Source organism: Chrysochloris asiatica, unplaced genomic scaffold (genome assembly GCF_000296735.1).
Source record: "Chrysochloris asiatica unplaced genomic scaffold, ChrAsi1.0 scaffold00100, whole genome shotgun sequence".
NCBI classification, from domain to species: Eukaryota; Metazoa; Chordata; class Mammalia; order Afrosoricida; family Chrysochloridae; genus Chrysochloris; species Chrysochloris asiatica.
In genome coordinates this window covers 7,858,801-7,885,595 of record NW_006408618.1, presented here as the reverse complement: position 1 = coordinate 7,885,595, position 26,795 = coordinate 7,858,801, and the positions used below count along the sequence as shown (strand labels likewise).

Below are 26,795 nucleotides of genomic sequence, written 5' to 3'. Positions count from 1 at the left end.
AATATATGACTTTAGGCAGTCTGTTGAACATGCAGTTCTCTTTTTCAAAAAACAAGCGGAGTGATTGTTCACCATCTTAGAGAAGAGAACCGCCTAGCTCTTGGAAACACAGAAAAGGCAAGCTCCACCTAGAAGCCAAATTATTCCCCTGAAAACTGGGCTTTGCAGCAAAAGCTTGTGGGAAGAGGAACATTGTTTAGAGCCTGGAGTTTCTTTGTATTTCAGTACAGATTTTGATGGAGCCCAGAATGTGGATACAACTGTCCAAGGAGGATTCAGACAAAAACAAAAATAAGTTCCCACCATGGGAAACTTGACTGATTAGATTGCCGGAAAATGGGTGTTCTGGTTTACCAAGTGTTAGCAGAAAAGTTATTTTGGATTTCAGCCTTTACTGCTGGAAATCTTCCTAAAATGTTTTACCCTGAAAGCACCTCAAGTAACTTACAGTGTAGTCAGGATACCCACATCCTTTTCAGGGATGGAGGATCTTGTGTTGTGGTCAAGGTCACTCTAGACAGTCTGCAGTGCTTCATCCTATAAACATGTGCACCTGTAATGTGTGTGTGTGGCGAGAGAGTTAGAACACCAGAAACCAAACTCACTGCCATAGAGTCTGTTCCAACTCACAGTGACCCAATCAGACATGATAGAATTGTTCTGTAGGATTTCTGAGGCTGTATGTCTTTATGAAGTAGACTGCCTCATGTTTCTCCCATGGAGCTGCTGGTAGGTTTGAATTGCTGATCTTTTGGTTAGCAGCCCCAATGCTTAACCCAACACACCACTTGGGCACCTGAGAGCATGAAACAGAATTATATAATGATTAGGCTAAATATAAAAATCTATAATTGACCCCAGAAGGTATATTGGAGATTACTTAAAACAAATAATCAAACTAACACCTAATCTACCTAATTGTGTTCACTTGTTGTCGCATTGATTTTATTTCTGTAGGAGTTTCCATGAATCCAAATTTGAGAAGCAGTGGGGTAGAGGAGAAGGAGCACACACAAACTTTGGGGTCAGACAGATCTAGGTCCAAAGTGTGATTGTGCCATTATTCACCTCACTACATCTCTCTCGGTCTAAGTTTGCTCATCTGCAAAACAGGGAGAAGAAAGAAAGCCTTTCTAGTTTGTTGGGGATGAAGATAACATTGTCTTATAATAAGATAGATTGTCCTACACGAAAAGGTGCTCAGTTCCTGATCACTGTTATTATTTTTAGCCTTGCTGATAGGGCATCAGACTGTCTCTTCTCCAAATTTTCTAAAAGAGTGTGACTATCCTTCAGTCTAATTTGGGATAGCAGCAGCCATCTAGACCTGAGACCAGGCGAAATGTAGACATGCCAGGTTTGGGAATCCTGGAACAAAGCCTGCTTGGGTCTTCTTCCATGAGTGCTAAACATCACGCTTGATGAAACATCTGAAGAAAAAAAGCAACAGCAACAAAACAGGTGGTTGGGAAAATGGGCATCCTGCCTGGCAATTGAGATAGCTAGCTGGTGCAAGGGTGGGAAGCTCTTGAGGCAGGAATAACAGGAGGACAGGCTTTGTCTCGGCTTGGTGGCTTCTTGCAAGCTTTATGGAAGAAAAACATTAATAAATAAATAGCTCATGGCACCCACTGCAGCCCATTTAATTCCAATCAAACTTCCATGTTCCAGTAGCCTCGTCCATGCCTGGGCAGTACACAGTGGTGAAGCGAGTTCCCTTCTGGTGGCACATCTGGCTTAACAGCTGGGTGGCTCTGGAAGTGGACGGGTAGGGTGCTAACCAAATGCGGGGTACAATCCTCAGCTGTCTCATTTGCTTGTTTACCATCATCTGAAACATCTGGCTTTGCACAGCATGGGGCAGCCCTTGGAAACTTCTTTAAATGCTGTCACCCTCTCTCACTCCAGCTGGCTTCATGGGGAGAAAGGGGATGGACCAGGCTGGGTTCCTGGCAGACCCACAGGGGGCCATTTGTTTGGGAAATTGCAGAATTAGTGTCAGCAAACAGTGCACATCCCGCTGTGATCTTTGATTGGGAAGTGGGGAGGGAGAAGAGGCGAGTTTTCAGAGGCACACCTGCGGCAGCTCTGGACTACTAGGCCAAAGAGCTTGGCAGCAAAGAGAACGAGCAAGGCAAGAGGGGAGGTGTTGAACACTGTGTTTCAATGAGCTTTGAAAGTTTAGTTTTGTTTTGAAGATGTCTTGTAGTTAGAATGCTGACAATCTATGCATGTTGTTGTTAAGTGCTATTGTTTCGGTTCCAACTCATAGCGACCCTGTCTAGGGTTTTCAAGAAAGAGCTGGTGGGTTTGAACTGTTGACCTTGTACTTTGAAGTCCAGGGTGAATCCTACAGAGCCACACCAGAAATCCAAAAGGCAAAGCTAGTCAAGTATGGTTGTGGGTGGGAGACAATCCTCAACAGTTTAGCACTGACCCACAACCTTCGTATAGCACTTAAAGACTCAGTCTTTGGAATCAGATCTGAACAGACCCCCAGCTCTGCCACATTCTAGCTGCTTGACCCAGGGCAAGCTACTTACCCGCTTCCAGCCTATTTGGAGGAATCAGCTCTAGAGAAAATGTTAGAATCTGTTGCACAGACAAAAGAGGCAGGGTGTCCAAAAGCCTTCCACTATTAAAGAGAGCCCAATGTAGTGAGGAGTTTGTGATTAATTGGCAATATTAATGGGTTCCTTACCTATTAAATGAAGGTAGCATAGGTTGATGTGAGAAGGAATACCTAAAGCACTTAGCAGAGTATCTGGCTCCTGGTAACAACTCAATACATGGTGGAATCCCTGGGTGGTACAAGCATTAACGTACTCAGTTGCTAACCAGAAGGTTAGAGGTTCAAGTCCACCCAGAGGCTCCTTCAGAAGAAAGGCCTGTAATCTACTTCTGAAAGATAGGCTGTTAGAAAGTCCATAGAGTACAATTCTATGCTGGTATACATGGGATTGCCATGAATAGGAATCGACTTAACGGCAACAGGCAACAGGGATGGTGTAGAAGACTACTGTAAACTAATGGTGAGGAAGCTAAGTCATGGACTCCAGGTCCCAAGCAAGGCCCTGTATGATTAGCAAATTGTAGAAAGTTCGTCTCTGGGCCCCAGTTTCATCATATGTAAAATGAGAATGACCCTGTTACTTCTTCCTAGGGCTGTTGTAGGTGTTAAATGAGTTAATATAAATTAGTGAGGTCATTGCCTGGCATAAGAAGTATTGTGTGTTAGATATTATTATCGCTCAATGAGTCCTTTTGCCTTCTCCAGAATCTGACATCTCTTCTTAGAGTCTCACCTTTCTTGCTATTCCTAAAAGGATTATTGAGGAAACAATAGTGCAGAAAAGCTAAATGTCTCATATTAACAATGTCTAAATGACGAGGAAGGAGCTCTGGTAGCGTAGTGGTTACGAATCGGGCTGCGAACCTCAGGGTCAGCAGTTCACAACTCCTAGCTGTTCCGTGAGAAAAAGATGTGGGTTTCTGTTCCTGTAAAGATTTACAGCCTCGGAAACCCTGTACAGGGTCGTTATGAGTCAGAACCAACTCCACAGCACTTAACAACAACAAGCGACAGGGAATCAAGTACAGATGCAATTGCAGTACCTGTGGATGCTCATTCAGTGGCAGGTGACTTCCCCTGCATGTCTTTCCAAGGGCTGCTGTAATAAATATGGCTGCTCCCACTATGTGTGCCGTCAAACCTTTCTCTAAGGTCAATGAGAAAGTCAACATCTTCCTTCAGGCTGGAAACCCTTGCTAAACTCATTCCCCCTAATACTACTGCCTTGTATCAACAAGGGCAAAGTGCTTTGGACATAAAATGGACATCCATTTTGATATAATACCAAGACTCAACATCAGTCCTCCCTTCCTCTAGCCCAAAGGAATCTCTGCTGATGCATTTTATTTCTGGCGCATTGCTTGCACTCTTCTGCCAGCCTAAGGATGGGCTGGGAGGCCAATGCAACACAGTGCTGTCTTGCTACAATGCTCCCTTCCAGCCTGTTTGGAGGAACCAGCTTTAATGCAAATGTATATGATCTGTGCCCAGGAAGAAGAAGCAAAACATCAAAAAAGGTTACTTGTTCTTAAAGGGAAACCAGTGTAAAGGGAAATTCATGGGTTAATTACCCAAAGTAATGGTTTCATGACTGAGTGCTAAAATAGATGCCAGTGGTTACATTTTGGTTTCCAGAGACCTAGATCCCCTGATTCACACATGTATGTGGATGCTTTCTGATTGTGCCAGTGCCCATCCGGACTCAGCCCAATGAAGGACAGCTCTGGCTGCTATGACCGCCACATCGGGGTGGACTGCTCAGATGGCTTCAACGGAGGCTGTGAGCAGCTGTGCCTCCAGCAGATGGCGCCATTCCCAGACGACCCCGCCTTGTACAACATCCTCATGTTCTGTGGGTGAGTAGAGGTGCCAGTGACACCAAAGGTGTTTTTCAAGATAAGGGATTATCAGTGCTAAATTTGGAAAGTAAGCCTGAATGATCCCTAGGTTCTGAGTACCCAGGGAGTAGGGCCAGAAGAGGAGCTTTTTTTTTTTAGTTTATTACATTACTCATTTATTTTTATTTAAGACAGTCATTGCATAAATTTGAAATCCAGAGAAACAAACAAAATGAGCAAGGTGCAGAATCCTTGTCATTCTAACTCAACAACTATAGGATAGTAGCTATTAACATTTTGTTTTATGTTTTTCTACTTTTCTTAAACTTTATTATACAAGGCAGTCTTCAAAAACATTTCTAAATATCATAATTCACCATTATAGAGGCCATGTTATTAAAGAAAATAAAATTACTAAGATGTAATAAGAGTTCAGACTGTCCTGTATTAAACATGTCATAAGAGCACAGATGCTGCTGCTGTAGTAACCTTACCTTCATGTTTCTAAGGAGAAGAATGTTTAACCTCATTTTTTTATGAGAAAATAAATATACATTGTTTTCCTTCCAGCACATTAAAAAAAAAAAAACAACAAAAACCCAAGAAGAAAGCAGTTTTATTTTTTAAGTCAGCACTGGGCATTTTTTAAAAGTTAGTGAAAGGAGCCTCAGGAAAAATCTAGACTTAACACTTAAGAGTTTATAGATGAGGAAACTAAGCCTCAGGGATTTACCTGTGGTGGGAAATGAACCACCCAGTTTGCCTAAATCATTACCTACCCAAATCATTGCCTGCCTAGGGCAGCATTTTTCATACTGTGTTTTATGGAGCTGTGTTAACCAAGAATTTTGTGACGAAGTAATTCTTTGGCCTAGAAGTTGGGGATAAATGGTATAAAACCAATCAATTATCAAAAGAAAGAGGGCTCTTTAGAGAAGAGGAAGCATATTTAAATTCCACCCTCAAAGTCCACGTATTTTGTGTAGCCATTCCTTCTCAGACTTAGAAATTCACCCCATTTCATTTCTTCTCAGGAAAACTGTGAGGGAACAGGCAAGCTAAGCTACACCATTCCACAGAGGAGAAAACTAATGCACTGTGAGGCTGGGGAATTGCTAGGTGGGTGGATTAGGACTAGACTTCAGACTTTCACAGTTTTTTTTGTTTTTTTTTTTTAAATAATATTCTAATTGTTGTTGTTGTTAAGTGCCATCGAGTTGGATCCGACCCATAGCGACCCTGGATAGGGTTTCCAAGGAGCAGCTGGTGAGCTTGAACCGCCAACCTTGCAGTTCAAACGGCTTTGCAGTCTAGTGCATTAACCCATAGCACCACACCAGCTCTGGTAGCGTAGTGGTTACGAATCAGGATGCAAACTGCAAGGTCAGCAGTTCTAAACTACCAGCTGTTCCTCGGGAGAAAGATGAGGCTTTCTGCTCCCGTAAAGATTTACAGCCTCGGAAACCCTGTACAGGGTCACCATGAGTCGGAACCAACTCCACAGCACATAACTACCACCACAATATTCTGATAGTCTCCCAAAATTTATATTTTTATCACTTACCATAATTACATTAGAAGACACTTTGATGGTATATTTCTAAAGTGAACAAAGATCAGGTCCATTTTTCCACAGCCATGGGTTGATGTGTCTATTCTTCCTTATTTTCATCTTCCTCCTTTCCTTTCTCCCTTCCTCATTCTTCTCTGTGCCCTCTCTCCATTGTAGGAGCTCCCTTCCTACCTGTCCAGGAGAATGCCTACTGTATGCAACAAACCATGTGGGCCCCAGGGCTGCAAAGATGCATGGCATCGTTCCTGCCCTCACACCTAATAGATTTGCAAAGAAAATCAATGTTTATAATAACAAAATGAGGTGGAAAATTGCTAAAACACAGTACTTGCTGAATAATCATGAAACGATTAGTTAGTCGAGCTGTGATGCTATTTTATTGTATTTCATGTTATTATATTTCTTTGCAATTGAGCAATTTCCATATTCTGTTGCTTGTATAATCTCATTTCATAAATAGAAGCTTGTTCTTAATTTTAATGCTGCCTATAATGCTGTTATTATTATTGACCCCGGTCCATTAACAGGAGTGAATCCAGTCCAATTTACATAGATTTATTTAATACACATATAGGTGAGTGCCTGCTTTGTGTAGAAAGCCAAGTTAGGTAAGAGATCTAGGAGAAACTACAGCGGTCCTTGCCCTCAAAGAGTGTAAGAGGGAGACCAGGCCGTTAATGCCAAGTGGCGGGCAGGGGCTGAACATTGTAGAAGGGGAAGGTGTCAAGATTTTTACCCACTGCCATCAAGTCAATTCGGACTCATCGTGATCCTACATAGGATTTCTGAGACTGTAAATCTTTACGAGAGCAGACAGCCTTATCTTTATCTTTGAGTGACTGGTGGTTTGAACTGCCATCCTTGTAGTTAGCAGTGCAGTGCTTATCCTATAAGCACCACATCAGGACTTGAATGCTCAAGAAGAAGCCACTTCACTTTCTTGTCTCTGTCATTAATCTCTAGTCCTCTGTGGGTCACCAGTCACATCTGTTCCTAGACTAATACAGTAGATTCCTAACTGGACTTTCTGCCCTGTTTCAATCAGCATTAGGTATGCATGTCTTTTTAACTCTCTCTAGGGTACTTTCTGTAGCCTACCATAAGAAGTCTTTGTTTTGAAGTTCATATAACGGCAAACTGAATCGCATGTACTTATAATTAAAGTGCTCTACTCATACCTATTCACACTGCATTAAAATGGGCTCCTCTGCACCTCTGATGATACTAACATTGGCAATACTAAATGAGTATTTGCAATGTACTTGACACTGTAGGATAAGCAAAGTCAGTTTGAATCGCAAGGTTGGTGGTTCTAACTCACCAGCCACTCCTCGGAAGCCCTATACTGGTGTCTGTAAGTCAGAACCAAGTTGATGGCACTTGACAACACCACAGGCACTGTGTAAGTTTTTTACATGTTGCACCTCACTTTATCTTCTCAACCACCCAGTGAGGCAAGTACTGCCCCGTACACTTTAATCAACTGGCCTAAAATCAGCCATTAAACCTCAGTCATTGTCATTACAATAGTGCTTTTAGGTACTTGAAACTATAATGATTTGTTCCTCAATATAAAACAGAGGTTTTATCTTATTACAACCATTAATGTAGATGGTAGTAAATGTTGTGTTTCAATGTCAACAACATCTATAAATTCTATATCTGGTAAATTTCTAAGGAGAGACCTAAATTAAATCAATATTCTGTTTAAATGATAGCTTTATCAAAGAAGCAGTTCTTACCCGAACTAACAAATGCATGTTCTCCTCAATATGAGCCTCAATAAGGCTCAATTAATGATTTATGAGTCATCAACCCATGTTTACCAACATTAGCACTACTTTTTCATTAGGGTAACAGTACATGCATAATGGGAAGATTCCAAGAGACAGCGCTCGGTTAATGGTGCCCACGGAACACCTAGCTTCCATTTAGTTCTGGAAGGCTACTCTGAGTGGAGAGGGAGTTAATATGGGTTGAGCTTGTGTTTGGATACATTAAAACTGAACACAGCCAGGAGATAATAAATCTTTCTAATTTCTTAGTTGACTTGTCACAGGATCAGATTAGAAAGTTATTAATTTCTTAAGCACAATATCATTCCTCTTGCTGCCTGATTACCCTCCAAACAAATGTAGGACCTGGCCATTTAGTTGGTTCTTGAGAAAGATTCTAGAATGTCTTGGATTTAAATGCATTAACTCATTTGTAAGCAAATATCTGATCATTGTTACCCTGACTCTACCTAGGAAACTATGCACTTACTAAAGGAACGAGCACCCTCAGAAGCTCTGCAAGCACTTATGTACAAAGGAACACTGATTTAGTATCATCATGTTATGGAAGTAACTCTATTTGTAGTCATGGGGAAATGAACTATAAAGGGGTTACATCAAATTGGAATATTCATAATCTTTGACCATCCACCCTTCTCCTAGAGGCATTTTCCCCAATTGATAGCAGTGTTTTGATGCCATAGCTTGTGATAGAATAATTTTTTATCTTGGGTTTTCCACTTTGTTTAGGTGCATTGAGGATTACAAGCTTGGTGTGGATGGACGCTCTTGCCAACTCATCACCGAGTCCTGTCCAGAGGGAGGTGACTGTGGGGAAAGCAGAGAGATCCCCATGAACCAGACGCTGTTTGGAGAAATGTTCTTTGGTTATAACAACCATTCCAAAGAAGTGGCCACTGGACAGGTGCTGAAAGGGACATTCAGGTGAACCTCAGAGGAACAGAACTGATTGTTCAGAGCTGTTGATGAATTTTCTTCCCTGAAGAGTTTGTGTGTGTTTTTGTTTTTTTTTTTAAGAATCTAAATAACCCATTTGTCAATTCAGCATTTGTTAGTTACATAGTGAGTCAACCCTGTATAAAGATTCGTATCTCGGAGCAAGGCAGTTGTGATCCTGCCTAGAAGTCATGGTCTGTCCCAAAGTCTACACTCCTTCCAGAATCCCAGAACCATGCTTCATTTGGGCAATCAGGAAAGAATTAAATGAGTTTTTTACTTTGCCACCCCTAAATGCATGGACTGCAAGATTTTTCATAAAAGTCACCCCAAAAATGCCCAGGACCTCTGGTGTGGTGCTGTGGGTTAATGTGACAGACTGCAAAGTCACTTTGGAATGTAAGGTCAGTGGTTCAAGCTCATCAGTCGTTCCTTAGAAACCCTATACAGGGTTGCTATGAGTCAGAACCAACTTGACGGTGCTTAACAACAACAAAATGCCCAACTTCCATTTTCCTTCTGAGTGGAAGTACCATTGTATAAGGCATCCAGAATACTAATTTCCATTAAGTTGATTCTGACTCACGGTGACCCCATGTTTATCAAAGAAGAACATGTATGTCATAGTAGAACACATGTGTCAGAGTGGAATTGCACTCCATAAGGTTTTCAGTGGTTGAATTTTTGGAAGGTGATTGCCAGGCCTTTTTTGTAAGGATCCTCTGGGTGGAGTCAAACCTCCAACCTTTTGGTTAGCAACCAAGTGAGTTAACTATGTGTACTCCCCAGGGACTCGCAGTCTCAAACAGTGCTCCTCAAAGTGTGGTCCAAGGATCACTGAGGGTCCTGGAGATATTTTCAAGGGATCTTCAAGGCTCTACCTTTTCCAGCTAGGTAGAATGAATTTCCCTTTTAAACTTTACATAAATTTGTAATAAATTGAATGCAGATGTGAAACTTCATTTGTCTTGTATTAAGCCAGATGTTTAAAAGTTTGCACAATATGTGAAATAATGCCACTCTTCTTGCCAGTTTTTGAAGAGAAAATATGTTATTTTTCATAAACCATGTCAACATTTATTGTATTTTGTTATTTCTAATAAGTTCAGTATGTTTACATTTTCTATTTTATTGTTTAATGTGACAAATATTGATAGATATAACCCATATAAATAAAAGCTAATTGAAAGCTTCTGGTATTTTTAAGGGTCTTGACATCAAATATTCCCAACCACTGACTTAGATTATTTCTAAAAAATCCTCCATTTGAATCCTGTCCCTGTTTTAGCTTAGTAGATTTGAATACGACTTCCTCAGAACCTATGAAAAAGTACTTCCCAGGAAATAAGATAATGATGATGATGTTATCTGCTATAATATATTAGAGTTCTTTAAGAAAGAAAGAAGAAAAAGGAGGAAGGTGTCAAATAAGGACAGTATAAAATAAGGAAGTTGATAGCTATGTAGGCCTAGAATCTTGTGAGCAAACTGACAGTCAATTTCAGAGTCAGTTCTTGGAATCAAATGCTTTCTCTGTCACAGACAAGAGACTTTACTAATATTTGCACTTTTAGCCTGGGAATTTGTTTGCTAAAGGCAAGACATGAGATGTCATAATGAATCCTGTGGTGGAATGGTGCTTGAATCCTTCACTGTAGCCCAGAAATGAGAGTGAAGAGGGATTCAGGGAGTTGAACAGGGAAGCAAATGTGGAAGGGGAGAATATTCTCTATCCTTTGAGTAAATCTTTTCAGCTGGCTCATTACTCATTTCCCCTGTCTTCACCCTACCTCCCATATGTGTCTCTTACTGTAGACATGTACATTGAATGGGGTTGAGGGTGATGGAAACATTGTGGTTCAGAAATGAGTTACACATTCTGGATTAAGATCTAGATTATCAACCAAGGGGTGAGGTTTACTTGAATACTTAGATAATGAAGATGTGTTCCTGTTTCCAGGCAAAGCAACTTTGCTCGAGGTTTAGACCAGCAATTGCCTGACGGCCTTGTGGTTGCCACTGTCCCACTGGAGAATCAGTGCCTTGAGGAAATATCGGAACCCATGCCTGACCCAGACTTCCTGACTGGTGAGTGAACCTCCCCACCCTTAAGTAACCAGCATAAAACAGGCAGCTCCCTATGGTTTCATTAAATCACGACTCTTGACCTTGTGTTTATTTTAGTTTCTAAACCAGTGATTTCCTTGATCCGTGATAAAAGCTCAGTCATAAAACTAAGCACTAATAAGATAATTTATCAGTAAAATTGTCAATATTATTATGTAGTCATTGGCAAAAATGGTCATAATAATACCTTTCCTTGCTAATCTCACAGGGATGCTTTGAAAACAAATGAGAAAAATAGATGTGTAAGAGTTCAGAGTTCTTGGCGATATTAGGGAATGTAGAGGTATAGAGAGATAATGAATTGTTATTATATCCTACATGTTTATCATTACTACTCTTGGGTTCCCTGACAAGATCTTAGGGAGCGGTGTAAGGGAGCCGAAAATGATACAGCTTTGCTGTCAAACAAACCTGTTTTTGAATCTTGGCTCTGGTACTTTCTAGCTGTGTGGCATGGACCACGTAGTCGCTCTGGGTCAAATGGTCACTCCCCATAAGATGAGGGTTGTCATGCCTGTTCTCAGTGTTGTTTTGCACCCAGTGACTGTCCCTCTGAGCTCATCATAAAACCAAGATCTGGCTTTGGTTGGAAAAGACAGAAACCTAAGGGAATATTTATTTTTCCAAAGTCCCCCAGTTAGCATCTCCTGGACTTCAACTGTCCCATGAACGTATTAGATGTAACCAACTGGGACTCAGTATCACTTACTGTAAAGCAGTTCCATAGTTGGCTTTGCTTATTTCTCCATAACTCCTCTCATTTTCTCATTCATATCTTCCTTCCTCCTTTTTCTTCTTCCTTTCTTAATGAATGGATTAAGTTTAAGGTATCCTCTCCAAGATACCAAGTTATAGTTAAAATTTCAGTTTAGACCTGACTGGGATTAGAAGTAGGTCTGTCCAACGCACTACAGCATGGTCATTAATAGACTCTGCAACCTGAGAGCTGAGATCCACTCCTTGTTGGCTGTAGGAACTTAGGAAATTTACCTAGCTTCTGTGGCCCAGTGAGTTTTTCCTGTAAAAGTGAGTATCAACAACAATAGCAATACAGGCATATCTTGTTTTATTATACATTGCTTTTCTGCAAGTCACTGATTATTACTTTTTTAATAAATAAATAAATGGTGCCTTGTGGCAACTCTGTGTCGAGCGAGTCTATCCTCCCCCTTTTAACAAACAGCACATGCTCACTTCATGTCTCTGTCACAGTTTGGTAATTCTCACAATACTTAAAAACATTTTCATAATGCTATTGCACACTTAATGGTCTACAGTATAGAGTGAGTATAAGTTTTACATGCACTAAAACATAAGCAAACCCAATACCATCAAGCTAATTCTGACTCATACAGGGTTCCCCAGGGTGTAAATCTTTATGAAAGCAGAAGGCCTCATCTTTCTCCATGAAGTAGTTGGTGGGTTTGAATTGCTAACCTCCTGGTTAGCAAGTCCAGTGGTTACCCTGCAGTGCCCCGAGGGTCCCTTTGTATGCACTTGTTGCTATTGTTGGTTTTAAGTGCCTTTGATCAGTTCCAACTCAAGGTGACCCTGTATAGCAGGAATGGAGAATGTCAGGCCCCACAGTCATTTGGTCTGGCCCTGCCAAGCAACCACAGTCCAGCCATCATGTTGTTGAGTGCCATCAAGTTGGCTCCAACTTATAGCGACCCTGTGTACAACCATGTGGTTCGCAGTCCAGTGCTTATCCTACAATAGCCATCACATTAGGGACAAATTAATTAAATGTTTGACCAAATATAGCAGGCTAATTTTTAAGTTGATAATTTTATAATGGCCTGCAAATGATGTTATACTCAAATGGCCCCCTGCAAAAAAAAAATGGTTCCCCATTCCTGCTGTATAGGTTTTACCAGGAGCAACTGGTGGGCTTGAATACTGACCTTGTTGTTAGCAGTTCAGTGCTTATCCTACAACCCTCAGCAAGACTCCTTTATATGCACTTGTTATTAATGTTGTTGTTAAGTGCCATTGAGTTGATTCCAACTCAAAGTGAACCATATCGAGTTTCCAAGGAGTAGCTGGTGGGTTTGAACCGCTGACCTGTGGTTAGCAAACCAGTGCTGATCCTATGGTGCCATGCAAGGAGTCCTTTATATGTACTGGTTTTGGTGGTGGTGTGCCATGAAGTCGGTTCTGACTCTTAGCAACCTGTATAGGGTTTCAAAGGCTGTAAATCTTTACGGGAGCAGAGAACTTCATCCTTCTTCTGCAGAGCAGCTGGTAGTTTTGAACTGCTGACCTTGAGGTTAGCAACCCAACTCGTAACCACTCCATTACCAGAGCTCCTTTTATATGCACTATGAAATCAAAGACTTCATGTAAATTACTTTATTGTGAAAACTGCTTTATTATGGTGGTCTGGATCTAAACTTACAATATCTTTGAGGTATAATTGTACTTCTTCTTCATAGAATTGATAATGAAGGATAAATAAATCTTTATAAAGTTTTAGAACAAATCTTTGCACACAATAGGATATTTGCTTGTTAAATAAATAATTATACAAAACATACAAGAAAATAATATGATAGTTCAAGCAAACTGAATAGTATTTTCCCTGTAGGAGACAGAGAAGGAGGAGCAAAAGAGAAAACAATTCCAGGCCAGGATAAATCTCTTTAAAAACTTCTTACATCCACTGGCACACACACGCACCCAAACTGAAAAAATTAAAATGAGGCCTCTGACCACATCCCTTTGGCCTACATCTCTGGCCTTGGGGAGTCTAGTCCCACAATCATTTGCTGAGAGAAAACTTCCCATGCATTACGTAAAATGCTTTGTAAAGGAGGTGTATGAGGGTACATACAAATAGAGTAATAATCACTTGACCTCTATTTAAAGATCCACCAGGACATCTGTCTCTCACATTGTAACTTATTGTGGAGGTAGTGATTGTAAGGACCAAACTGATTTTTCCTGATTTTGCCTACCTAGAGACTGCTTGACTAAACTTTAGTCAGGCTCAGGAAAGCATTTTAAATAGACAAGGCCTCTGATTTAGTTCCCTCCAGAGACAAGGTCAATCTCCATTCTGTACATTAGCCTGAACACGTCCTCTAGCTCCAAGAAAATGATATATGTATAAATAGCCAGGCAGCTCAAGGCCAGAGGCCAGATGTTTTCCTTTACCCTAGCCTAAGAACAAAGACCACCAGTCCTGACCAATTAAAGTGTAACATCTTATACTTTGCCAATTGTTAACCAATCCAAAGATTGTAAAGCTGAGAAACCTGAGCTGTTTGAAAACTCTATAAAAACCCTGCAGACAATGAATTCAGGGCTCTTTCCCTATTCCGATGCATCGGATAAGGTTAGAGACCTGGCTCGAGCTTGATTAAACTTCCCTTATGTATTTGCATCAGTACACGGCTCCTGGGTGGTCTTTGGGGACACTGAATTCTGGGCATAACATGATCACCAAGGTAGGAGAACACCCTGAGTGGCCCTGCATGCTACTTGAGTCTTTTGGGGAAGAGTGGATGGGGAGATTTGGGAAACATCAGAAGAGCATGCATTTGAATCTACTGCTTTGAAAATAAGGACCTACCAGTTATATATCTGGTTGCGAACCGCAAGGTCACCAGTTCGAAACTACCAGCTGTTCCTCGGGAGAAAGATGAGGCTTTTTGCTCCTGTAAAAATTTACAACCTCAGAAATGCTGCGCAGGGTTGCTGTGAGTAGGAACCGACTCCACAGCACATAACCACCACCACCCCACTGTCATCAAGTCAATTCTGACTCATAGCACCCTAGATAGGGTTTCTGAGGCTATAAACCTTTACTGGATCAGGCTCATTTTCCTTCTGTGGAGCAGCTGGTGGGTTTGAACTTCCAGCCTTGGAGTTAGCAGTCCAGTGCTTATTCTACAATAAGGAAGAGACCAAATTGGATCCTCTTTTGCAGCAGAAACTCCTTTCTCCCCTATGCCCTTGGACTGACTCTAATTTGACTTCTACAAAAGGAAGCATAGGAATGATCAAAAGGGACACTTCCATTTATCATAATCTTGAGGCAGTAAAGTGGAGCATCCTTGAAAATGTAAAGGCAGCTCAGCGTAATCTGATCACTTCTCTACCCAACCTTTACTTTCAACCTACTTTGATGAAGACATGGGGCCAGTTACACCATACATTTCCATCAGTGTTAGGAAAGATTGGGCTTATTATAAAGGTTATTGGAATAGCAAGAAGAAAACAAGAATCTGTTAAAGAAATGACTGAAAAGAAATTGGTTTTCCATATTAACAATTCTTTACATTGTGGTAACATTTTAATTATAACTTTCCTGGGAGTCATAAAGTACATCTCATATCATGGGCTATTTGCTAGTGGTGGTGATGGTGTGCCGTGGAGTTGTTTCTGACTCATAGAGACCGTGTACAGGGTTTCTGAGGCTGTGAATCTTTACAGGAGCAGAAAGCCTCATCTTTGTCCCGCGGAACAGCTGGTAGATTCTAATGCTGTCCTTTCGGTTAGCATCTCAGCTCGTAATCCACTACACTACCAGAGCTTCTTATGTACTATTTTATATATAGGTCATAATTCCCAAAAACCTGCAAGCCTAGAGGATTTTAGAGTTGAAGTGATCTTCAAAATCTTCTATGTCATCATTTTCAAAAGTGTGTTTTTTCATGAAAAACTAATGTTCCGTTATTAAATAGGTTCTGTTTTTTCAAACACATTTGGAAAAACTCTATATGGTATTCTTTCAGTGATTTGCAACACTTTGCATAAACAAGGTTCAGAGAAACCCTCTAATAAAGTAATCCATTTCACTTTATTTAACCCAGCAATCCCTATTTAACTAGAGCTTTTTTTAAAAAATTTTTTAAAAACACATAACATCCATTTCTGTCCTACAGAATTACTGGTTTGCCAAACTCACTGAAAAATATTTATCTCTGTGTTTTATCTTGCTGATTGCTTTGTTCTCCATCAAAATCACAGTTAAGCATTCTGTCCTTTATGAAGTGATAAGGTGTGAAAAAGAAAGATGTCCAGAGCAAGCTAAGGAAGACAAAGGAGGCTCTCTGGCCATAGTTGTAAGGTCTGCTGGGGGTCACATTCACTGAACCCTTTGAAGACTTTGAGATCTCAGGTCTTTGAAACTTGCACTTCATCCAAAGGAAGCAGTCTCCTAATTTTTAGCACTTGGGGGGTATTACATACCCCTGAGATTTCAAATAAAATAACAGAACTATACCTTCCTTCTCTTCTTCTCTCCTTCCTATCAGATTGCATGTAAGTTCTGTTCAGGCTTATTTAAAATAATAATAATAATGTTCTTTCTCAAGAAAACATAAGCAGTGATATTTTGCTTGAAATGGAGTCATTCAGAAATGTGCCCCCAAATAATAATAAAATAAAATAAAAACTAAAGCTGGCTGCATGTCAAGGGCACACTAAGAAAGAATCATATGACTCAGCTAGAAAAGATAGTTTTTAAAATGTCCTTTTTTTCTTTTTAACTAATGGAAATATTATCTGTAAGTGGGCACAGAACAACATTTCCCAAGCATTAACAGTTATGTAACTGTTTTCTTCAGTATAGTACAGCATAAATACAACCAGGGAAATTGTTTAGCAGTTAAGTGATGGTGTTCTTCTTGGCTCATCTTGGATGAATGTGGGGCAGTCATCCTTATCCCCAGTCCTTGATTGTTCCTTTATTCTTTATCCCCTCCTTTGTTCTGAACTAAAGTCTGGGAAGCTAAATGAAAGCACTAATTAAGAAATAAATGTTAAGTTACAGGTTAAGGGTGATGAGAAAGAGATGAGACTCCAGCATTATGGAAATGCATATGTATGGTGCGTTACCATTTCTGAAAGTGCTTTCATACCCATTTCTTTATTTTGTTCCCAAAGCCGACCTGTCAAGTAGGTAGGCTTGAATACCATGATTCTCACTTTACAGACATGAAAATTGAAACATTTAGCTGCCAAGCTCAAAGTCAGTACCATTCCAACTCAGATTCCAACTCATAGTGACCCTATATAGGATTTTCAAGACTATAAATATTTATGCCTGATTAGAATCACAGAACTGAAAAAAAGGCAAGAGATTATCACAGCACTTCTCTAATTTGGAGACAGTGTTGGTTTAGGGTTAGATGCTGGGGACCAGCCTCAGCAGACTTATTCAAGGGTTCCGAAGGGGGATGTGGCGTTGGTGAAAAGAAATCACACAGAGTCGATAGGTCGTGATGAATTCAAGATCTTCTCTCTTTATTCTATCTTACAACCCCCTTATATACCATTACAAAAAAAATAGAGCATTGCTTTCATAGCAATCAATGTCTTCAAAGTACAATCTATTCTGGGGGCACATTCTTCATGGTTTACGACCCTTAGGTTTACATCAGGGACAAGAAGTTACATCAAAGAAACATTACATCAAAGCATACTTGACATGCTGCTTTCTTGTAACGTTTTGGTTAAACATTTGTTCCTACATAAATCTCTGAGGAACAAGTTAACCTTTACATATGGTTCTTAACCTCTTTCTGCTAAGTCTTGTTAAATTATCAATCTTAGTTGTCGGGTGCAATTATTCTTCATTAACTTCCTCCATACACTATCTGTTTATAGCCTACAAAAACATCACTTATCAGGACATCTACAAAACTGAGGCCATGAAAACAACTTCCCTATTCTGCTAATTATCAATCTAAGAACATCTAACTTAGACTTTTTATTTACGTATCTGTATGTACCCATAGCCCTTATTCATGGTCTAGTTGCTTTTAAGAATCCTTTATTGTCTTGAACTAAGGTTACAAGGACGAATGTTTATAATCACTAAACCTAAGTTGGTAATAGTTTAACTGGCAAATCCTGTCTCCTAGTAGTCTTAAGAACATTGTTAATATAAGAAATAAAATGACCTATGATTACAAGTAGAATAAATGTAGCTAAAATATGGCTTCTAACTTTTAATAAAAATATACTAAAGTGTAGGAGAGTCAAAATCTCAAATAAAGGGATACTCATAAAATCATGAATAAATCAGAGAAGGAGTCGAGAAAAAGAGAAAAAATAACTAAGGGCCTTTGCATAGAGTTTTCCCTTGTGGCTTTGCCATCCAAGGAGACACTCATTGTCGCTTTGCTAGAACAATGAGCATTTCATGCGCAGGGTCCCCCGTCGTCTTATTTCTTTATTTCAATTCCTTGATTAATATGACCCCTGCCAGTTAGATTTCTCACTTTCCATGCAAAAGATATGTTTGGTTCCAGACCAGTGCATCCACTGCCTATCTGTCAGTGGAGGCTTGTGTGTTGCTCTGATGTTGAACAAATTTCAGGGGAGCTTCCAGACTAAAACAGAATAGGAAAAAGACCTAATGATCTAGTTCCAAAACTTAGTACATGAAACACAAATGGATCACAATGGTTCCATCTGTAAGGGATTATGGGGCTGGTGCAAGACTGCATTTCCTTCTATTGTGCATGGGATTGCCATAAGTCAGGGATCAACTTGATGGCAGCTCACAATAACAGCAATCCCTTATTTTACAGATGAAACAAATGGACGCTCCAAAGTCCCTAGCCATGTAGTGAGAGCAGGGACACTCAGATCACTGTGACCTCCAGCCTGAACCACCTCCTGCAGTAACATGGACAGCAGTAGAACTTTGGCTGCCTGATTTCTTTTCCTGCTAGGACACAATTCAATTAAAGTCATCTTTTCCTAATAAGTTGAAAGTCTTCATTTATTATGCATGCTCTTTTTCACTAATAGACTTTTCAAAACAAGAGCAAAGCTAATGAGCTTACATAAGAGTTCATGTTATGTAGAATGATTCCATATAGCAAACATCTCAAACATAAATGAAAGGCACGTTTGATGTTTGTGGCTAGAGTCTTAAACTTATAAAGGTAGAATTCCATTAGTATGCTTTTGATGTTAGAATAAAGATTAAAAGTCCAACTATTTAGTAGGATGATTGTCATTGCAAAACTTTTTATTGCTGTTGTTAGATGCCTCAATCGAGACCAACTCATAGAGACCCTTTGTACAACTGAAGGAAACACTAGCCTGTCCTTCACCATCCTCACAACCTTGCTGTGTTTGAGCCCATAGTTGAGGCCATTGTGCCAATCAATCTTGTTGAGGATGGTCCTCTTTTTTACTGACCCTCTACTTTACCAAGCATAATGTCCTTCTCCAGGGATTTGGTTCTCATGTCCAAAGTACATGAGAAAAAGTCTCCCCATCCTCTATTCTAAAGAGCATCTTCTTCCAAGAGAGATTTGGTCATTCTTCTGGTTGTTGTTGTTGTTATGAAGTGCCATCGAGTCGGTTCTGACCCATAGCAACCCTGTATAGGGTTTCCGAGGAGCAGCTGGTGAATTTGAACTGCCGACCCTGCAGTTCAAATGGCTTTGCAGTCTGGTGCATTAACCCATAGCACCACACCAGGACTCCTTTCTTCTGGTAGTTCATGCTTTATTTAATATTCTCCTTCACCAATACCATAATTCAAAGGCATCAGTGCTTTTCTTGATCTTCCTTATTGATTTTCCAGATTTCCCATGCATATGAAGTCATTGAAAATACAATGACTTGGGTCAGGCATACCTTAGTCCTCAAAGTGCATTTTTGCTCTAACACTTTAAATAGGTCTTAGGCAGCAGACTTGACTAAAGCAATATATTGTTTGATTTCTTGACTGCTGCTTCCATGGATGTTGATTGTGGAATCAAGTAAAATGAAATCCTTGACAATGTCAATATTTTCTTGAAAAGGTTACTGCCTTTAAAGAAGAAAATTAAAAAAGAAAAAAGTACTGGTAACCTTCTCTTAGTTTCCAGTTCCATACCTTTGATTGCCTGAGATATAATGTAAACAGTCGATTTACTAAGCATTAGTCCTAACATTTCATCTTTTTGCCTTACCTATAATTATTCTCATGTAATTCATGCAGAAATTAAAATATGATACTTCAGTAATTTAATCAACCTTGACAATTATGCCCTATCTCCATCCATTTAGGTATTATATTTGTTGATTTATCCTTTAGAAAACAAGGTTCAAAATGTCAGATTTAAAAACAAAATATAATGGTTATGGATTGGGCTGCTAACCTCAAGATCGGCAATTTGAAACTACCAGCTGTTCCACGGGAGAAAGATGAGGCTTTCTGCTCCTATAAAGATTTACAGCCTCGGAAATCCTGTACAGGGTCGCTATGAGTTGGAACCGGCTCCGTAGCACGTAACCAAGCTAAAACCAACATATATATATTCATTATACACACTGGAGTTCTGGTGTGGCACTGTGGGTTAATGTGCTGGACTTCACAGTTGCTTTCAACCACAAGGCCGGCAGTTCAAACTCACCAGCTGCTCCTCAGAAACCCTATACAGGGTCTCTGTGAGTCAGAACTGACTCAACGTCACTTAACAACAACAATTTACATTACCTTTATATTTATATATATAAACTTCTATATGTTCACATACACACTATATGCATTTATTTCTATAATTTACACATACAATCCTTAGGCATAGAAACGAAGCTAAAATTGGTTTTCTAAAGTTAGCCAGGTGATTTATTTTTATTTTCTGTCACCTAATTACTTTGTTTCTGTAACATTTCATATATATATATAGTAATGTCCAGAATTCAAATACAATTCACTTTCTCTGAGGTAGTAAGATTAGCCCATTCATCCCATCTCTAAAGGTCTCTGAGGATGTGTTTATTAAGAGCGACCTTGGGCAAGTAACGTAACTTGTCAGAACCTCAGTTTGCCCATCGGTAAAAGGGAGGCCCATAAAGTGAAGTGCTTATCACACTGCCTGTCACATAGATGGCACTCAGTGCATGGCTGTCCCAGCTCCTTGATGACTTAGTCACCCTGGCACTGTCCTTCCCGACATGGAAGAAATGAGCAGTGTCAGCCTCAGAGTAATTAAAACTGAAATACCAGACAGCAATCAGTTACATGGAACACAGAAATCACTGTTAACAGATACATGAGCTGAGCCAATTATCCCAAGAATTGAAATCAAGTAAATATGTGGTATGTTGCAGGAAGCCAAGAGTTTGAATAAAAATTCATTATGGGATATGATAGAATGGTTACGAGGCCCAGCTCTGGACTCAGACATAGCTGAATCCCATCCTAGTACTACAGAACAAAGGACCTGTCTATAACCCCCTCTCATGGCCCCTGTTTCCTCATTAAAAATTGGAAATAATAACACTTACCCCACAAGGATTAGATGAGTTAATATATGCAAAGTGGTAAGCAAAATGCCTGGCACAGAGTAAGGTTTCAATGAATGATAGCTATTGTTACTATGTCTCCAGAAATTCTCTCCATCAAAGAACACTTCATCATTTTCTCACAATGACAGTCCCCAACCTAATAGCATCAGGCACAGTTTCAGATTTGGCGTGTGTGGCTCTACCTGGCACACTAAGCATGGTGTCTCCTCTGTTTCCAGGGATGGTCAACTTCAGCGAGGTGTCCGGATACCCTGTGTTACAACACTGGAAGGTACGCTCTGTGATGTACCACATCAAGCTCAACCAAGTGACTGTCTCTCAGGGTGAGTACCGTAGCATGCTCTCTTGCCCCCCTGCTCCTGGGGCTCGGGACTCCTCTCCACTGGAGCAACCTTTTTATCCCTAGGTTATGGACACAGCCTAAAATACAGCTAATCCATAAGATACATATGTGTTCACTCAGAATCACTCGTAAGAACAGTTGGCAGGAACTAGATCCTGTTCCAGGTGTAAATTATAAGTTTTATCTTGGATTATTGAAGAAGTGGAAAGGGCAAGGTTGGAACCACTAAAGATAAACACTGGTTTTATCAAGTGTTCTGGGCTCATCCCGTGTATGCAAAGAATATGCAGAAACAGGGTGTTAATGTATTGACAGAATACAGTTTCCCAAGCGCCTAGAGCATATTGTAGAGGTTTCACATAAGGAAAGAAATAAGGGAGGAAGACAAGAAAGTGGGGGCTGGAGGATATGGAAAATAGCCTAAGGTTTCTAAAGAACAAGTGAGAAAAAAATATATACCTAGCTACAGATGCATACATACACACCTGTATATACATAGAGAGAGCGACTAGTGAGTTCTAAACTCATAAACTTAGAAGAAATGACTCAGCAACAGTGAAGCCCCTTATACTATTAGTATTTGCTACAATTTAGTGTTATAAAAATTTTTTTCCTAGCAATTGAGCAAGTCCAATATGCAATTGCAAATGGAAAATTTTCTTTAAATATAGGCATACATCTCTCTTCTGCCCCATCACCACAGGCTAGGAGAATATTACTCATTGCTTGACGAATGTATCAGATCTGATGTTTATGGAAGAGTCTGGCATTGCTATAGTTTATAAAGTGGTCACTGAAGTCAGATGCTATTGTTGGTAAAGGAGGGTAAGACAAGGAGAGGTGTCTTAGGATCATCAATAGGGAGATGGAACTTTACTGCTAACAAGAGGGAGGTAAAGGCTAAGGGACATATGAAGAGGTGTGAAAAGTATACTTACAAAGGGTGAAGCTTTGTGCATTGAGAAAGAAAATGGAATAAGTATATAAAAGATTTCCATAGGATGAAAAGGGACTCAGAACTTTTTTAATGCTAAAGAGTTCTTGGCAAAGAAAGATTTGGCTGAGCATCTTTTGAAAGGAAGCTCTAATGGTACACAAAATACCTAGAAAGAACAGCTGTTCATTCTGGGGAAACATGACAGTAGAGACTCTTCCCTATCCACATACCCAGTGTGTAGCAAGCACAGTTACTTTGCATATCAACTGTTAGCAACCTGACATCTCTGTTTCTGTCTTTCAAAATCTCAAAATGACATCACAGGTAATGCACACTCTTCACTCTATGGTGCCGTGGAAGCCTGAGCTCTTGTAATAATTGATGGAAGTGTACAATCAGGGTTTTATAAAGCTGAGGGAAGGTACAGATGGTAACTGCTTTGCAAAATATATCCCAGCCTCTCTTGGTTGAGTATGCTCATTGTAGATTAGTGTCTTAGAATCGGTTCCAACTCATAGTGACCCTGTATAGGGTTTCCAAGAAGTGAATGGTGGATTTGAACTGATGACCTTGCAGTTCAAACTAACGTTGCAATACAGTGCTTATTCTACAGTGCAGAGAAAACATACCCTGGGAGGTATGATTGGTGTGGATGGTAAGAAGGCTAACAGATTCTTTCCACTATTTACCATTTCCCTGTCCTTTACTTTTTATTTTCCGAAATAAAATATAAGTCGTTTATTAGTGACTTTTCTTAGCTTTCTTTTCCCTTACTTTTTCAGTAAATATTCCCGACGTCAGAAGGAAACGTTTTGCAAGCTTTTTGGGGCACAACCCCTATTTAGAATTTATTTTAAATTGTGTCCTTATGCATACACACACACCCACATATCCACAACAGAAGCTTCATGAAGCACTATTTCACCTTACCATGAGACGTGTTCTCTGCTGCTATTTGTGTTTCTATTTTAGACTATGCTATTCTTTTTCTTTTTTTTTTTCAGATTGAAATGCTATTATTGGAGCTCACTAAATTGACTTAATGTCATGACCTATTACTGAAAAAAAGGCATTGACTTAATGGGGGAGATTGACAGTGTTCTGCTTAACGTGCATGAAGTTAACAAAATAAGCAACATCTTGGTCAGATATTCATTTAGGATTTGGAATATCTGGTTGAACTAAGTGCAGACATTCACCTGATAGTTCCAAGTCTCTAATACCGTTTTGGACCACACAGGCACTTTCCCATTTGGGGACAGAATTCTCTGGGAATTCAGATACCTACATTGTGATTTCTTACTCTTTTTCTTGGGTGATGTTTTTCCACAGCCCTCAACAATGCTCTCCACTCCCTGGATGGGGCTACTTCTCGTGGCGATTTTGTGGCCTTGTTGGATCAGTTTGGCAACCATTACATCCAGGAAGCTATCTACGGCTTTGAGGAGTCCTGCTCTATCTGGTACCCAAATAAGCAGGTGCAGCGGCGACTCTGGCTAGAATATGAAGACATCAGCAAAGGTGAGTAGCATGTGCATTGTCAAGTTCTAATCCTCATGCCACTACGGGCTTCCCATATGCTCACCCTAGGACCACACACAGGAGTTGGTAGGCAAAGGATTGTAGTCTAAGTGTGGTACTGTAGGATAAGGTGTGACGCTGTGGGCTAATGCACCAGACTGCAAAGCTGTTTGAACTGCAAGGTTGGCGGTTCAAGTTCACCAGCTGCTCCTCGGAAACCCTACACAGGGTCGCTATGGGTTTGAATCGACTCGACAGCACATAACAACAACAACTAACCATGAGTGTGGTGGTTCAAACCCACCAGTTGCTTCTTGGAAACCCTATACAGGATTGCTATGAGTCAGAAGCAAGGCTGACACTTAACAGCAATAATACCAGGCAAAGGACTTATTCACATATTGTTTCAATGTGAGGTGCCCTCTCTTAAAGATTCTAAGGTTTGGATACAAAAGCCAAAACTCAAAATAGGGTTGTTGGGGCAGTGGTGTCAAAGGAAGGTGCGGGCTGTGGACTGCACCACGTGACACCGTCACAGAGGTGACAACAAAATGACTGTACAAATTCTGTGTCGTATTTCAGCAGACATTTTTGTTCAGTAAAAACATCCCCGTAGTTAGTTATAACAAATAAACTGTTTTTCACAAGCTCAGTTTGCACGTATCAATACATTTACAAGGCTTAAACTCTATGCTAGTTTACTTTTTGAGCTTTCTAATAAGTTCTGGTCTTAGGTATCAATATTACTCAATTACAATGACACTTCTAATTCCATGATTTTTTCTGCATATGATACAATCTTGAGCTGGTATTTTCACTGCTTCCAGTGAAAATTTTGTCAATTTTTTTGTGTTTTAGTTACAATATTGTCGTAAGTAGTATTTGTGAATCTCTAACAATAACATTTTTGAAAATGAAGTAGTAATTTAAAAAATTAAAAAAGGCTTCTGCTCACTTGCTAATAATTTTGTAACTAATAATGTAATTCAATGTAGAAAGAATTTATAAAACTATTTTGTTGTTGTTTTTGTTGTGTGCCATGGAGTCGGTTCTGACTCATAGCGACCCTGTACAGGGTTTCCGAGTTTGTAAATCTTTACGGGAACAGAAAGCCTCCTCTTTCTCCCACAGAACAGCTGGTAGTTTCGAACTGCTGACCTTGAGGTTAACAGCTCAATTTGTAACCGCTATGCTACCAGAGCTCCTTATTTTGTTGTTACTATTTATATAATCAAAGAGAAAACTACATCTAAGCAAATTTGCAACTGTATTTATAACATATTATTCTGTAATTACAATTAGTAGTCAACCTTACTAAGGATTCCGTAAATCTGGTCTAGAAGGAGGTCCACAGTGGGACGGGTTGGCACCATGAATGACAGCACTGAGTGACACCAACCCCAGTGGTGCAGCTATCCAGAGTCTTACTGTTGGTGATGGTATTAACTGCCATCGAGCAGGTTCTGATTCATAGTGACTCTTAGGGTTTCCCAGGAGCAACTGCTGGGTTTGAACCAATGACCTTGTGGTTAGCAGTCCAGTGCTTTTCCTGCAGCACCACACCAGGACGCTTCCATCTATTTTGTTACCCAACTGAGGACAAGGTATCAAACTATGCCTGTGGAGGAGGAAGAAGTTATTGAAGTCTCTCCCAGTACTTCCTGCCTCCCAACCATCCCAGTCTTCACTGCCTGGCAACCCCTTATGGTAACCACATAGTAAACTCCTGTTCACTGCATCCTGTCCTATATTTAGGCTCATTTTCTCAAGTGACTTGTGGTTTGAGTACACCTCCACTGGCCCAAGTGCTTATATAGCTCTGATAAACAGTGTGGCAAATAAATCCTTGTTGACTGTCCTGACAAGAAGTCAAAATAAGTAAAAGCTGTTGAATTATGGAAGTTGAATTATGCAATTAGCCTAGGCCTTCTAATTGGTAAATTTGTATTCTGATCAAGAAAGACTGGTAAGAATTGTCATTCATGGAATTTCTTCTCCTCATCTAATCCTCATGGCATTCTCATGAGTCCAGGTTGTGCATATGTAAATTGCTAAAGAACAAGTGATGGAATTAGCACAATTGAAACTCAAGAATTGGGTCAGTTTAAAACTCTGAGATTAGGAATCCTCCACTGCCAACAGTACTGCAGTGGGAGCAAATGTGCCTCAGTAGCTGAAATGTTTTTTCTTTCTCTTAATGCCATAAACATTCTTGTTTTGTCTTGCTTGAGATGGTAGCATAGCACTTTCAGGACCAAATTATTTTTTGTTTGCAAGATTTTGTAAATAATTTTTTGTTGTTGTTGTTAATAGGATGCATGCAGAATCATTTATGGGTTGTTTAATTTTTGTGTGTGTTAGGTATGGAGAATTTTGATAAATATTATGTGGGATGTATATGTCCCACTGGACTCTGATGGTAGGAAAGGTGGGGTGAGACATGGGAAAAAAGCATTGTATCTTAGCTGTTTGATTTCATTGTGAAAAACTTTTGAAAACGTGGGGTGACACATAAAGGCACCCTGTAAAGCCTGTACATCATTTTTAGAGTCTTCTTAGTGCTTAATCACCTTCTAGATCCCTTGACAGGTAAACACTGACCATCTTGTCAGAGCTGTACATCTTTTGGCACCTCTTTGTTGTTGTCGTTATTGTTAAGTGCCATCGATTCAGTTCCAATTCATAGCAACCCAGTATAAGCTTTCCAAGGCCCAGCTGCTGAATTTGAGCCACCTGTGGTACTGTAGGTTCATGCACCAGACTGCAAAGCCATTTGAACTGCAAGGTTGGTGGTTCAAATTCACCAACTGCTTCTCAGAAACCCTATACAGGGTCACTATGGGTCAGAACCAATTTGCTGGCACTTAACAACAACAACCTTGTGGT

The 26,795-nt window shown here is 40.0% G+C and overlaps 1 protein-coding gene across 2 annotated transcripts in view; it reads left to right on the top strand.

Annotated features, from left to right (window-relative positions):
* The window catches only part of ASTN1 (astrotactin 1), a 531,426-nt gene that overhangs the window by 370,143 nt on the left and 134,488 nt on the right, over positions 1-26,795 (top strand). For both annotated transcript variants that reach the window (XM_006867074.1, XM_006867075.1), the window contains exons 12-16: positions 4,262-4,428; positions 8,509-8,703; positions 10,676-10,803; positions 21,327-21,431; positions 23,721-23,909. In XM_006867074.1, the coding sequence (XP_006867136.1) occupies positions 4,262-4,428; positions 8,509-8,703; positions 10,676-10,803; positions 21,327-21,431; positions 23,721-23,909 (784 nt within the window). The remainder of the gene's footprint in view (positions 1-4,261; positions 4,429-8,508; positions 8,704-10,675; positions 10,804-21,326; positions 21,432-23,720; positions 23,910-26,795) is intronic.